The sequence below is a fragment of the Elgaria multicarinata genome, chromosome 6 (assembly GCF_023053635.1).
Source record: "Elgaria multicarinata webbii isolate HBS135686 ecotype San Diego chromosome 6, rElgMul1.1.pri, whole genome shotgun sequence".
In the NCBI taxonomy this organism is placed as follows: domain Eukaryota; kingdom Metazoa; phylum Chordata; class Lepidosauria; order Squamata; family Anguidae; genus Elgaria; species Elgaria multicarinata.
The window spans coordinates 87918988-87932196 of NC_086176.1; the positions used below are offsets into that span (position 1 = coordinate 87918988).

The following is a 13209-nucleotide window of genomic DNA, read 5'->3' on the forward strand; positions in this document are numbered from 1 at the left end:
TAGCTGTAAGGCGAACCACTTGCTTTCTCAATGCTTGACTGTTATGACTAAACTAGTTGTGGAGGGAGGGATAGCTGGTGGGAGGGGTGGTGCCAACCACCCTTAAAGAGACAGTCTTGTGGACACTCCTGAAGAAGCTCACTCTGGACCCAGAAGTACTGGACAACTGTCTAATATAGTTGTCAAATACTTTGGTTGCTAATATCCCTTATTTGGAGAAGCTACTCTGATGATTGCTGCGGCCAAGCATGTGTATGCTAGAGAAGACTCAGTTATTGTGTTTCCAAGTTGTTTAGGGGCTTATAAGTTAATACCCCTAAACATTGCCCTGTAGCAAATCGGCAGCCAATGTAGTTCTTTCAACAAAGGCATGATATGGCGGCAGCTAGACGCATCACATAATAACCTTGCTGATGTATTCTGCACTAGATATAGCTTCTGGGCCACTCATAAAAGCAGCCCCATATAGACTTGTTACAGTAGTCAAGACATGAGGCTACCAATGTCGCTGGTAAAAGGCACTTGTTGTCACTGCAGCCACTTGAGCCTCTAGAGAGAACTATGGTTCTGTGAATACCCTCGATGTACATACCTGCTCCTTCAGAGGGAGTGCAACCCCATCTAGAACAGACAAACTGCCTGAGCTCCAGGCCACCTACCCATAGAGCTTCTGCCTTACCAGGATTTAGTTTCAACTTATTGGTCCCCATCCAGTCCAACACTACATCCAGACACTGGTCAAAGACCTGCACAGCCTTCTCCTGCTTCAGATTTAACATAGAAATAGAGCAATGTGTCATTAACCTACAACACTGTGCTCCAAATCTCCTAACGACCACTCCTAACAGTTCATTTAGATCTTGAATAGCATTGGGGAGAAAACAGTACCTTGCGGCACTAGTGCTATTTATTGCAACCGCCTTGAGTGACGTTTTTGGGTAGAAAGGAGGTATATAAATCAAATAAGGTTGCACCCAAATACTTTCAGATATAAGCAATTTAATAACCTGTTACAAATTAGTCATCTCAGAGAATAACTGAGTTCTTTTTGGAAAGCTTAGTAATGAAAGGGAGCCTACCTTTTTTGCTACTGCCAAGAGCTACTACTTTTGGTTGGTTAATGGAGGTTTCTATGAGAGGTGGTCTCATTTCTGCTATTTTCATTTCTTCATCAGAAGACAGTTCTTCTGACTCCTGCCGAAAGAGAAAAATGAAGCCAAGTTTAGATTTGATAAGCCAGTCAATATTGTGTATATTTTCCTTCCCCTCCCCGCCACAAATTATTATTTGTTCCATAGCTTCAAAGTTTATACATTTCTAATATTGACTATGTGAAATAATTGAACTAAATCCTCTAATGTTTTCCTAAAGGAAATTTTCACTGGTTACAGCTAACATCTCCAACCTTCTTAAGCTAGCTGTTTGCACAGATTTTGTATTTCAAATTCACTTTCCTCTCAAAGCAGTTTATAATAATATTAAATCATATCGAGTTTCAGTTTGTTTGTTGTTCACTTCCAAGCAGATACTTGACTGGGGAGAAAAACATTCGCTTCCCAACCAGTTTACTGTTCTCTTGGTAGATAATGTCCACACGGAACCTTCTACAGCAATGAAGTAAACAGGGGAGACTCTGCTCAGTGAAGCTTCGTGCGTGCACTGAACTAACCTCATTAGTTCAGGAAGAATGCCGTCATATCTTAAGGTTGGCAACCATAACGTTGCCACTTAAACTGAAGGATTTGTCATGTACAATTCAGCAGCCTCTTCAGCCTGAGCTGTTTAAAGCCACATGGATTCAGACTACAACAAGTAAGTAAATGCTAAAATGCACTGGATGCAATAAGCGTGCAACAGACGAGGCAGCTGGGATGTTATGCTAAGCCCTACATCTGAGGTCCTGCTTTGCATTGCTGCCTGCTGCAGTTGGCTGCTGCTGTGAGAGAGGCTGACATCACCAGCAAGAGCGGAGAGCCTCCCTGAGACTGATTAAACCATCTGTGCTTCTTCCTGGGGAAGGCCTCTATCTGTTGGGCCTGATGCTAGGTGGCAGAGCCCCTAGTAGCAGCAACCCCAAAGTGGGGGGTCACCACTTAGGGGGAAGCCACTTCAGCGAGAAGTAAGGGTAAGGGCCACTCCTCTAATATCTGGCTGACTGGGTTTTGTCATCTCTGATTTCCCTCATCGAGCCTATTTGTGTGCCTGGTAGATGGAGTCAAGTGGAATACCGGGGGGGATTAGTGTAGTTACAAGTATGTTGTTGGGAGGTGGGCTAGCCAGGTAAGGGGAACACTGCCCAGACAGTGGTGGTATGGTGGTTGCTCTATTAACCTGTCCTCATACCTCCAGAAAAAACTTTAAAATGCTGGATTGGTTCATAATAAGATCATCCTCATCCATTTTGATTGTGGATAAAGCATCCAATCTGGCATGTATAATTGAAACCTGAATGGGCAAGCAAGGGGGAGTCAGCCTCTCCCAGTTGTGCTCACAAGCGTACATGGTTCAGCATGAAGGTAAACATGAGGACTGGGGAGGGGGGTTCCTGAGGTCTATGGCAAATTCTCTGTGTGTGTCCAGACTCCCTGTCTGTCTGACTACTAGTCTGGACTATTTGCATCCTGTGTTTGGCCAGTGGGACAGAGTGGGGATTTTTCTGGTGTACCACTCACCCTGATGCCCAACAGTCTCCCTATCTGTGCTGAGGGAGTTGGTCTTGGATGTAGTTTTGAAGAAAAAAACCCGTCCCGTCCCGTCAGACTGTTGGTTCTGGGGGACATCAACATTCATATCAAGGGTAACTTGTCTGATGAGGCAATAATAATGGATCCATAGGATATTTCAGATTCCCAGCTCTGCCCCCTCTCCCCCCTGCACAGTGAATGCCTCACTGAGGTCGGAAACTTGATCTTGGACAGGGAAAAGGCGGTGGGTGGGTGTTTCAGTAGGTGGGATGGGGAGGAAACTGAGGAGGCAAGGATATTATCTATCTTAGGGCGTCTCTAGCTTCCTTCCCTCCCCCTCTGAAACACTTTCACTAGATAGGCAAAAAAGCCAGATTGCCTCCACTGCTCCTTTTACCCTGTGTAGGATGCTCATAAGCCTCCAAGTTCGAGGCCTTACAAGCATTGCATCCTTAAATAAATGTTTATCCATTTCTTGTATTCTGAATTTAAAACTTAGCTATTCAAGAAGGTATATGGTACTGGCATTTGAAATTAGATTTTAACAGAGAATACTAGGCATGCCTACTGAAGAACTAAGCCCCACTAAGTTCAATGGGCCTTTCTGCCTAAGACATAAGTGCAGGATTGAAGCCTAAACTACTGGTTTTGGAGATGGTGTTTAAAAAATTATTTTAATTATTGCAATTAAAATGTTTTGTACAATTGGGTGTCACTTAGGCAGCAGAGAATGTGGCATAGAAATAAAATACCTCAGGAGTATCTTCGTGATTAGTAATTGGCTTTGTGTTCTCCAAGGTTTTAACTTGAGTACTCATCTGCAAGTTTCCAGTGCTATTTTCAGCATCTGGCTCATTAGGCTTCTGCACGCAGTTCCCCATCATATTCTGCTCACTTTCTACTTTGCTCCTTGCTGGAGTCATTTCTGAAGTCTATGGAAGATTTAAAGATGTTAACATTGTAAGAGAAAACATTCCAAAAGAGGGGAAAAGAAAAACACATTTATTTGTTGAGGAGGGTATAGGTGGTGGCTACCAAATTCCTCCATATCTGAAGGCATGGATGTGAGTAGCAGGTAGATTCAAATACCTGCTCAAACACTAGCAATTCCAGCACGGCAGCTCTGTTTGTGTTACATTTTAGAACTAAGTAGGAGTCCTTATACCTTTAATCCCATGCATAGTGGTGCCCTCGTGGAAGGACTTTGGGACAGACAACCAGGGCCTCACTCAGCAGAATGAGCAGGAGAGCTGTCCCACCACATTTTGAAGTAAGTGAAGTTATTTATACAACCATTTAAAGAAAGGTCCCTGCACAAGACCATTACATCTAGAGCAGGGGTGTTCGAGAAATCCACAACAGAATCAAATGTGTTTGGATTTCTATGGATCCGACCTGCAGATTCTGCAGTGAACCAGCTTTTTCCTAGTCTCACAGATTCAGCGGGCTGTTGTTGTTTTTTAAAAACTTTCCAGAATGTTATGCATATTTAGAAAAATGCGTAAAATTAAAAAAAAACAAATCTAGCCAAAAATGTGCATTTTCCTAATAGGCTAAAGCATGAACATTCAGATTTGGGGGGGATTTGCACATTTTCTTGCATGAATTTGCACAAATATGAATTTGCACAAATATGAATATGTGCAAATTTGGGAAACTGGGAAAAAAACTGATTCTGTCAATGAGTGGACAACAGAATGAAACACACCAGGGAATCCACGAAATGCAGATGGAGTGGATTTTACAAAATCCGTATATTGCTAGTCTAGAGTTTAATATTACCTAACTACACCATTGACTCCTCAACCCTCTCTACTAGGCCTTTATAATATCATTTCTCCCTGTGAAAATATCATTTTTTTCTTTTTCAAAACTAAACATTATTTAATATGTCAAAATTTGGTAAAAGCTCTTTTGACAATCAAAAACCAAATTAGACAACAAAATTAGTTGTAAATAGGTTTCTTGCTGCCCTGTTGCCAATTAGTTCTAATTCTTTGTTGCATTTTACATTTGTATCCTGCTGCTCAAAGCAACATATTAGCCTCACTCCAAGAGGGTTTGGCTGAAAGGCCTACCCAGATCAAACCTATGCATGAATTTGAAGGTCTAGACCAGTAGATTAGCCAGTACATGTTTCAATATATGAAGAATTTTTCATATATAGACATTTCAGGAGCTCAAAACTCTTTTGTCAGTTTTATATTCTAAAAATCTAATATAAATGAAATGGAGAAGTAGGGATGAAATCATTCACGCCTGAGGTTCCTTTGATTTTACTGTGCAAAGTTCAACAGAGAAAAAAATATGCTGAAAGCAGAAATGCCCCCTTGTTGAGCTTCAGACAATCTACTGAATTACTCGAGCTACATTCTAAATAGTGCCCAACACACTCATAACTGTTACTCTCACTCGAGTCTAATATTTCCAATGTGACCAGGCTAGATGAATGCTTTGTAGAATACAGAGGGTGTAATTCATAAGATCTTTAAGTTCTCTTTGCAATCATTTATGGTCATACATGAAAACCGCTATGGTTTAAATATTAGGTTTCACAAAAACAATGACAGTATCAGAATACTGAATCTAACCTTTACACCTACATCCTTCACTGAGATTTGCTGGCCTTCTTGCTTTGATTCTTTGTTAGCATCATCTGGGTTTTCTTCATCTTTTAATCTATGTACTATTGTTTGAACTGTTTTGACCATATTCTTCAATTCGTCAGGATAAGGTGTTGGATACCTCTTCAAATTACCCTCCTAAGTAAAAAGAAATGAGTTTTTAGAAGTCACTTTACAAAGCATTTAGTGCTGCAAATTCTGACCATCACTGTGACTAACATCAGCCATGTGATAGAAGAAACATTTCATTTTATGGATGGAGATGCCCCAGTAATTGAATGAATGGGGAAAACACCTATTTATTTGTGTTTTGATGTCAGCACTTTTCAGTGATGGGATTCAGAGGTGGTACACATGGGCTTCCTCGGCAGTCTGTCATTCAGGCACTAATCAGACCCAGCAAGGTGGCTATGTCATGTGCCTTTGGGCCATGCCCTTGAACACCATCCGACTATACAAAGCACTCTTGGTAATTTTCTAAATGAAAGCTACGATTCTCAGGAGTTTCAAAGAGCTTGAAGTTGCACACAAACATACAAAATGTGAAAGAGATGCCATGAGGTTACCCACTGCAGTAAAAGTTTGTCCACAGATCATATAAAATAAATAATGACAGATTAAAGCAGTTACATACTCTGGGTGGTGCCTCTCTTTCATCTTTATCTTCATCACATTCAAAAGCCACCTGAGCGCGCTGTTTCCTCTGCTCCTCCCACAGTGAAGGATTAAAACTTTCATTATCAGATATGAACATAACTACACCAAAGGAAAGGAAAAATGATTCCTGAGCAAATAAGGTAACTTACATAAAAGCATTACTTATTAACCTCTTTTCTTTTCTGTGGTGCACTGACTTGCATATTGTTTCCTCTTTCCATTCAATATTTATATGGGGACACTGAGCAAGACTGTGTGGAACTATAACACTCAACTGCTGCTACTTTTAATCTGAGCCAAATCTTGCAGTCTCTTTGCTTATTTAGTATATGGCCAAGGCTGCTCAGTGCAAGAGACAGAGGACACTATTGTAGGAATATCAGCCGCACACCCAAGTTACAATATTATGAGCCTGTAAGGCAGTGCTTTAAATGGCTGTCTCACAACCCTGCAACTTGCCAAAACCCAAAGATCTTTCAGAAACATTACAAAAAGACCCTGTTTGGATAAGTACTTTCTGGGAAGGGTGAATACAGGTGAAGACCCCAGAGTTTTCACAAAGATTTTATTAAATCTAATATGGCCAGTTCATGAGCTTTAATTACATGTTTTGCCTACAGTCTCTGAGATTAGGTAATGTGAATAAATTAAATCTAAATAGATACTCCCTCTTAATCATCAGGTAGTATTTTTGAAAATAGAAAAATAAGATTCCTACCATCTTCAGATCTTGGTTGCTGAGGGAACATATAATTAGTAAGCACTGTTTTCTGTGTTTCTGGGTCAGCTTCTTTTTGAAGGGGAATGAGAGGTTTAGACTGAGAATGCAGAGAAAGAGAGTAAGAATTCAATTAAGAATGCATGTATGTAATACATAGGAAAAAACAGTGAAATTCTTTTTAATATCAGAATATTTATATTCCTAATAATAATAAATAAATAAATAAAAATTTCTTACCCGCCTCTCCATTTGATTAAGGCGGGGAACAACAGTAAATATTAAATACATATAATAAAAACATCCAAAATATAGCATGAACTTAAAAAGAGCTTTTAAATGCACAGAGAAGTGTGTACTGGTAGTTCTAACTTTAGCGAACAAAGTGCTCTTTGTTGATGGGTTGCTCTTTGCTGAGGCCAAGACGGCCAGAGTCACTACTGACATTGGTGAGAAAGGAGGGAATCGTCATTAAGCTCCCTACTGTGAGTTTCTGCCATCAAGTCAGCTGCGGCGGGACGGGGCAGAGGTGGGGGAGCAGGGAGTATTCCTGGCTGCAGAACGTTAAAATGTGGTTGTTTTATAGATCTTGCTGAGCAATGCAATTGAATCTTAAGATAAACAAGCATGGATGGGATGTATCCAATTAGCATCTCCCACCAACTGAATATTTTCTATCAGTGAAAATGAAAGGGGGTTATTCCCCTAAGCAGCCCCTATGAAATCTACTCCAGAGGGTTGAGACCATCTGGAGCAAAGTTTGGGAGGTGGAGTTGTTGGAGAGGAGGCAGAGAAAGTCCCATTGTGTAAATTTCATCCAATATTTTTAAAGAATGTTTTCCTTTTATACAATGGCTATGAAGAACTATGTCTAACCATGTCTGATGGACACTTACCCATCAGTTTCTAAAAAAATATACAAGTTCAAAAAGGGAAGAAATCTATGGAATCCAGATTGATATGTACATGTGGGTATGGAGGCAAAACAAGGAAGAACTACATGCATGCATATCCAGAAACTAATGTATAATAGAGCCATTCCTACTGTTAAAGAAATAAGTAAAGTCTCAGAATTAAGAATGAATTGTCTCTTCAACATTAGGAACTGTAAGCACACAGAGCAAGTCCTGTCTGTGTGTATAATTCATGTTCTCTAACTCACTCACTCATGCCCACTTCTTTGAGTCTTGTCCTAAGAATTAATTTGGTAACTTTGTTTCACTGCACAACTGTGAAAGCAAAAAAACTATTTGCTACTATTCAGCTCATGCCTACCTTCTCTTTTTGTAACATATACTCACTGCCACTCTTACTACTGGTAGTACCAAGGGAGAGAGCACAATACTTTTAAGTACGTGAAGGGGCTACTCCTTGCAAATAGACAACAGCCACTATTATTGTCATACATTCTGGCCAGACATAAGCATGTCTAACTACACAGAACATGCATACAAACTTTACTGTGGTTAAGTAATAATCTCAATTGTTCTAAAACTTTGCAGAATATTAATGTCAGTCCTTTCACCAACATTGCTGTGCACTTTAACCAATAGGCTCTTTTGCTCGTCAAAAAAAGAGCAATATGCTCAGTCCTATTAGTTTGTGGGAAAATACCAAATTTAGCAGCTGAGATTAAATTTGAGCCCAAAGTGACTTCAGAATGTCACTGCTTTCAGTCTAACTGCTACTTTTAAAATATGCTCTTTTTTGAAGAAATACAAAATATTTAATCATATTAAAAATAAATAATGCTTACCTGATTATCTGATAGCCACATGGCAGTCAGCTGTTGCAGCTTTGTAAAGCTGTAGGGCAGATACTTTAGTCTGTGAATAAGACATGTAAAACAAGAGTGGGCATCAAGACAAATGTTTATCTAAGAGCAGGACAGATGTAGGATCATTATCTACTGGCAACAGATCAATAATATAAGGGTGGTATAAAGTTTGTATATCCTAAGCAATTTTAATAATTATGACACCTGAGGCCTTGTTTATTTTACAGCATAAATTATTGTGTACATTATTATTTTGCAATACATTGAGCACTTTCTATAGTTCTCCCATCCATAGCATAACATTCTCTGCCAGCAGCTTTCCCAAATCTTTGCTAGCAATGCTTCCCAAGATGCTCTTGTTTGCTTGTTTAAACCAATGGCAGTAATTGAAGCTGGGCCATGTACTTCACTGCTGAGCTAGACCATCTACTTCATTCTCTTCCCACTGGCTTCTTACTTTACAAGAGACATTTCAGGAGCTCAAAAGTCTTAAGGTACTACAGAAATGTTTCTTCAGAGAGCAATCTTATGGAAATATAATGATTATTTACAATTCAGTTTCAATACAGCTGGCATGAGAAAATAATAAAAACTACAATCAAGTCAATGTGCACCTATAAATGTTTCAAAGAAAAACACATACACAAGGACCAACTGTGGCTGAGATCTAACGGGTAACATGAGGCGTTCCCAATATGATTTTTATTCTTACTTTTTCATATTTTAACAGTAGGTCTCTATGACATATCAACCTACTTTTCAACCTTTGTTTTTTAAAAAAGTCTCTATGAAGCAGGAGAGCTGCTGATCAAACCCAAAATCCCCATTAAGCACACAAAACCAGTTTCAAAGTTCTTTGGATCTCAGCCTGCACCTGATTCTGAAAAAAAAATGTTTCTTAACATCTGAGATTCCACACTCCTTTGTACCTTTATGCAATCATCGACCGTGGTTCATTGCCAACCCGTGAACATTGCTTCCCACAAGTGTATGTTCTATGTGTCCAACTTAGAATGCAAATTGTAAAGGACTGAAAAGCCACCTAGTGTGGCATCCACAAACACAACACAAGCCATAGCCTCATATGTACAGCAACCCAGCGATTAACCCACACAATCCAGCCAGTAGCTTTTTCTAATCAGATAGCAGGCATACCTTATAAACAATGCCAGCAGCAAAGCAAACAGCAGTAAATGTTTTAAAGCAAGCATTCAACACCACATTCTGTAGGGTATAGAAACACATGCAAGGCTTATCTGGAGAAAAAATCCTTCCTGACTCCAATTGCTTTCCCCTCATGGTGCCAATACAAATGGAGCGTCAATCTCTTTCTCATAGGCAACCTAGACACTAGTCTCCTCTCAGCACCAACCTAAACAACTGTGGCCCTCTTAAATTCTTCTCCCCAGCCCTGTCCAAATGCAAATCACAGTGACTAAATAGTTATACACATGCCCTTTTCCCCAAGGAAGCAACTACCAAATTAAGAACCATTAAGAATCAACACCTTTACAACAATACTGTATTTTACTTAGATGCCATTATCCCACCTTCCTCCAATACAAGGAGCTCAAAATGCTGTGTGTTCCCACACCACTATTTTATCCTCAGAACAACCCTGAGAGAGAGGCAGAGGTTAGGATGAGGAATATTGACTGGCCTAAGGTTATTCAGTGAAGCTTCATTATTCATACAAAAGAATGAAAATCACAAACCTATTGTCACTTAGATTGATGACTTTTAATTTCTGCATATCACCCATTTCCTCTGGGAGGAACTCCAGCTTATTAGAATGCAGAAACAGAACAGTTACATGTTTCCAGTTTCCAATCTAAAAATAAATAAGCAAACTTGATTATGCAGAAGTTCAAAGTACTAATTGCATAACATTTCTAGTCATACGTTTATCTTTTTAACAATTCTTTTCTTTTAAAATATGGCACACATACACACAAATTCAAAGGTGAATTTCTTACTTTGAATGTGAAATGAACAGAACAAGAAAGGTCAGGGTGGAGATGAGGAAATGAAGACAGCCTTTTGCCTTCATACTTGTAATATCATGGGGGTTGGATGTTCTGTTCCACACGGCAACTATTTGTTTCATAAGGAGATGACATGTATTCTGTCTACCTGCACATGTGGGTGCAGGTAGACACTCTTGGGTGCTGAGCCATAGACACTACCAAATTAAGGCCACTGCCAGTGAAATCAAGCTACACCAGTCGTGCTCTTTTGGTCAGAGGCCTCACCATAGAGACACAGCAGCTAAAACGTCTAGCACTAAGAGGTGAGAATTCCCTCATCTATTTGCCACTTCATAACACAAGGGGAAGAGAGACTGTCATGGGGGTCATAGGGAGATCAAAAGCTTAGACCTCTGCCCAAACGACCCCCATGAAGACCCCACCCCCAGCATTAGTAAAAACGATCCCATCTGAGTAAATGGGTCTTTTTTCTTTTACTAAGATTCCAAGCACAAAGTGAGATTTTCATGGGCATTGTGTGTGAGAGAAGGAAGGATGGCTCCTATCTGTATCAGAGGGGTGCTGTGTGTGTGCGCATGCACAAACACACACACACACAAGAGAGAGAGAAAGCATACCCATGAAGTGGGATTTTGGTGCAGTCACTTCTGGGTGATCTGCACATAGCCCATTTTTGTGGATGGATTTTTAAATGCACACAGCTGCTTTGCCTCCTTGCCAGCTTCTGATTCCCTCACTCCTTTCCTGCAGAATAGTTGATGTCTGATAGCCCTGGTTGGAATCCAACTGGAGCAGGCCCTGATGTTTCCGTTGCCAGATCCTATCTCCCTCAATCCTCCTTTCCCACAGGGCAGATGATGTCAGTTAGCCCTGTGGGGGTAGGGAGATCCAATTGAAGCAGGTCCTGATATTCTCTTTGCCTGCGCCTGTCTCCCTCACTCCTTCTTTCACTACTTCGGGGACTAACTGCAATACTGATTTCAGATTTTACTACTATGGTATCCATTCCAGCTGCCCAATTTGACTCACATTGTACTCATTCACTATGTTACTAATTGATTTTAAAATGTTATTTAAAACTGGAAAGGTTTCTGTGAAAACTTTCCACCCCCATTCACTGCCTGGAAGAATCTTCAGTTCATCAATTCCAAATGTAACTACTCCTCTCTCCAAGGAAAAAAAGAGATTTTTTTCTATGCACAGTGCTCATTGGCTATCTTACCATGAAGTAAGCAAGGAACACTCACCTACCTGCAATCCCCAGAGCCTTTTATACACTTTTTTTTCTTAAATAAAACATTTTGTTTATAAGGAGATGGATGAACAGATGAAATGTGTATGTATGCAGTCCACATGAAGCATATTTGAAGGGGCAAGACTGATGGCTGAACCAGCGTCTGACTCGCTCATATGCATGTCCGTCATTACAGTTATGAGGCTGGATTCACTGCACAACTGAGGACGCGTTGAGATTTCTCTTTCTGTTATATCTCATCCAGTGAAGCATTCTTGCTTCAAGGTTTACTTATTTTTGAGCTGACTGTGTTGAACTGCCTAAGTTGCCAGGTGAGTAGCCTCATGATTTACAAGTCTACATCTTACGCATTCCTTCACCTCAATGACAATAAAGTATTGTTTCAGAATATCTTTCTGCCAACTGAGCTTGCATAATAAGATTTCATTTGAAATGTATAGAAATAAAGGTGTAACTAAAATTCATGCAATTCGTTTAGGCTTACAAACCTAAACATACATGTAGACATACACACAGACACTGGGTTCAGACAATCTCCAGTGTGTAGTCCAGCGGAGGTGGCTTTGTACCCACCCTACAACCCACCGCATGTAACACAAGCCACCCCCTGCCACATGCCAGTTTCAGATGACATGCCAACCCGTGTTGCAGCATGGGGAATAATGGAAATGGTGGTTACGCACACAGTATGTGAGGAGGGAGAAGCCGCAATGGCTTTTCCCCCTATGCGACTGTACAAATACACCCAGAGAGGGAGAGAAAGAAAGAGAAATTAGATTAACGAATAAAAGCATACCTCTGGTGGCAACTGGGTTAAAAAGTTATGATCTGCAGCAAAAGTCCTTATATTAGAGAGCTGCCCAATAGATGAAGGCAAAGCTTCAATCTCATTGAAGCTACAGTCCAGTTCTTCAACTGACGTTAACCTGAACAAAGTTTAATAAATTAAACATGATTTCTTTCACAGAATAGTTTTAAAATCAAATATGTAAAATACAAACAGAATCTATCAATGTGTAATCCAAATGTAATGTAAATGCTGAACAGTGATACTTGAACAACTTTGTAGCTGCTGATGTTTACCCCTTTTAAATATGGGCTAAAATTCATTATCCAACTGCAGCACACCCAAACTCATTGAAGTGCAATGGATATGCTGGAGTATGAACCAGAAAATGATGAAACTGAATACGCAGTAGCTACATGGTATTAGGTAAGATGGAATATATACCTACCCTCCTATGGAATCTGGCAGATATATTAGCTGATTTTCATCAATTTTAAGAATTGTTAATTTCTTTAGACAACCTGTTATAAAACAAATATTTATTTATTTAGTAGCAATATTGATATACTGTTTTTCATTTGAATAAATCCTGAAGCAGTTTAGAAAAATACTAAGAAAAAAAATCATCACAAAAGTATCATATTAAAGCTTGGTTCAAAGACGGCTCATGGCTGGGGAAAAGCCAAGGTAAACAGATATGTTTTCAATAAATGCCTAAA

The 13209-nt window shown here is 39.8% G+C and overlaps 1 protein-coding gene across 3 annotated transcripts in view; it reads right to left on the bottom strand.

Annotated features, from left to right (window-relative positions):
• The window catches only part of ERBIN (erbb2 interacting protein), a 112223-nt gene that overhangs the window by 33552 nt on the left and 65462 nt on the right, over nucleotides 1-13209 (bottom strand). For 2 of the 3 annotated variants that reach the window (XM_063127997.1, XM_063127995.1), the window contains exons 11-19: nucleotides 12939-13011; nucleotides 12500-12629; nucleotides 10176-10291; nucleotides 8440-8509; nucleotides 6684-6783; nucleotides 5943-6064; nucleotides 5276-5446; nucleotides 3437-3616; nucleotides 1080-1194 (exon numbers count right to left, since the gene is read on the bottom strand). In XM_063127997.1, the coding sequence (XP_062984067.1) occupies nucleotides 1080-1194; nucleotides 3437-3616; nucleotides 5276-5446; nucleotides 5943-6064; nucleotides 6684-6783; nucleotides 8440-8509; nucleotides 10176-10291; nucleotides 12500-12629; nucleotides 12939-13011 (1077 nt within the window). The remainder of the gene's footprint in view (nucleotides 1-1079; nucleotides 1195-3436; nucleotides 3617-5275; nucleotides 5447-5942; nucleotides 6065-6683; nucleotides 6784-8439; nucleotides 8510-10175; nucleotides 10292-12499; nucleotides 12630-12938; nucleotides 13012-13209) is intronic. The other variant, XM_063127996.1, reaches the window with a different exon arrangement.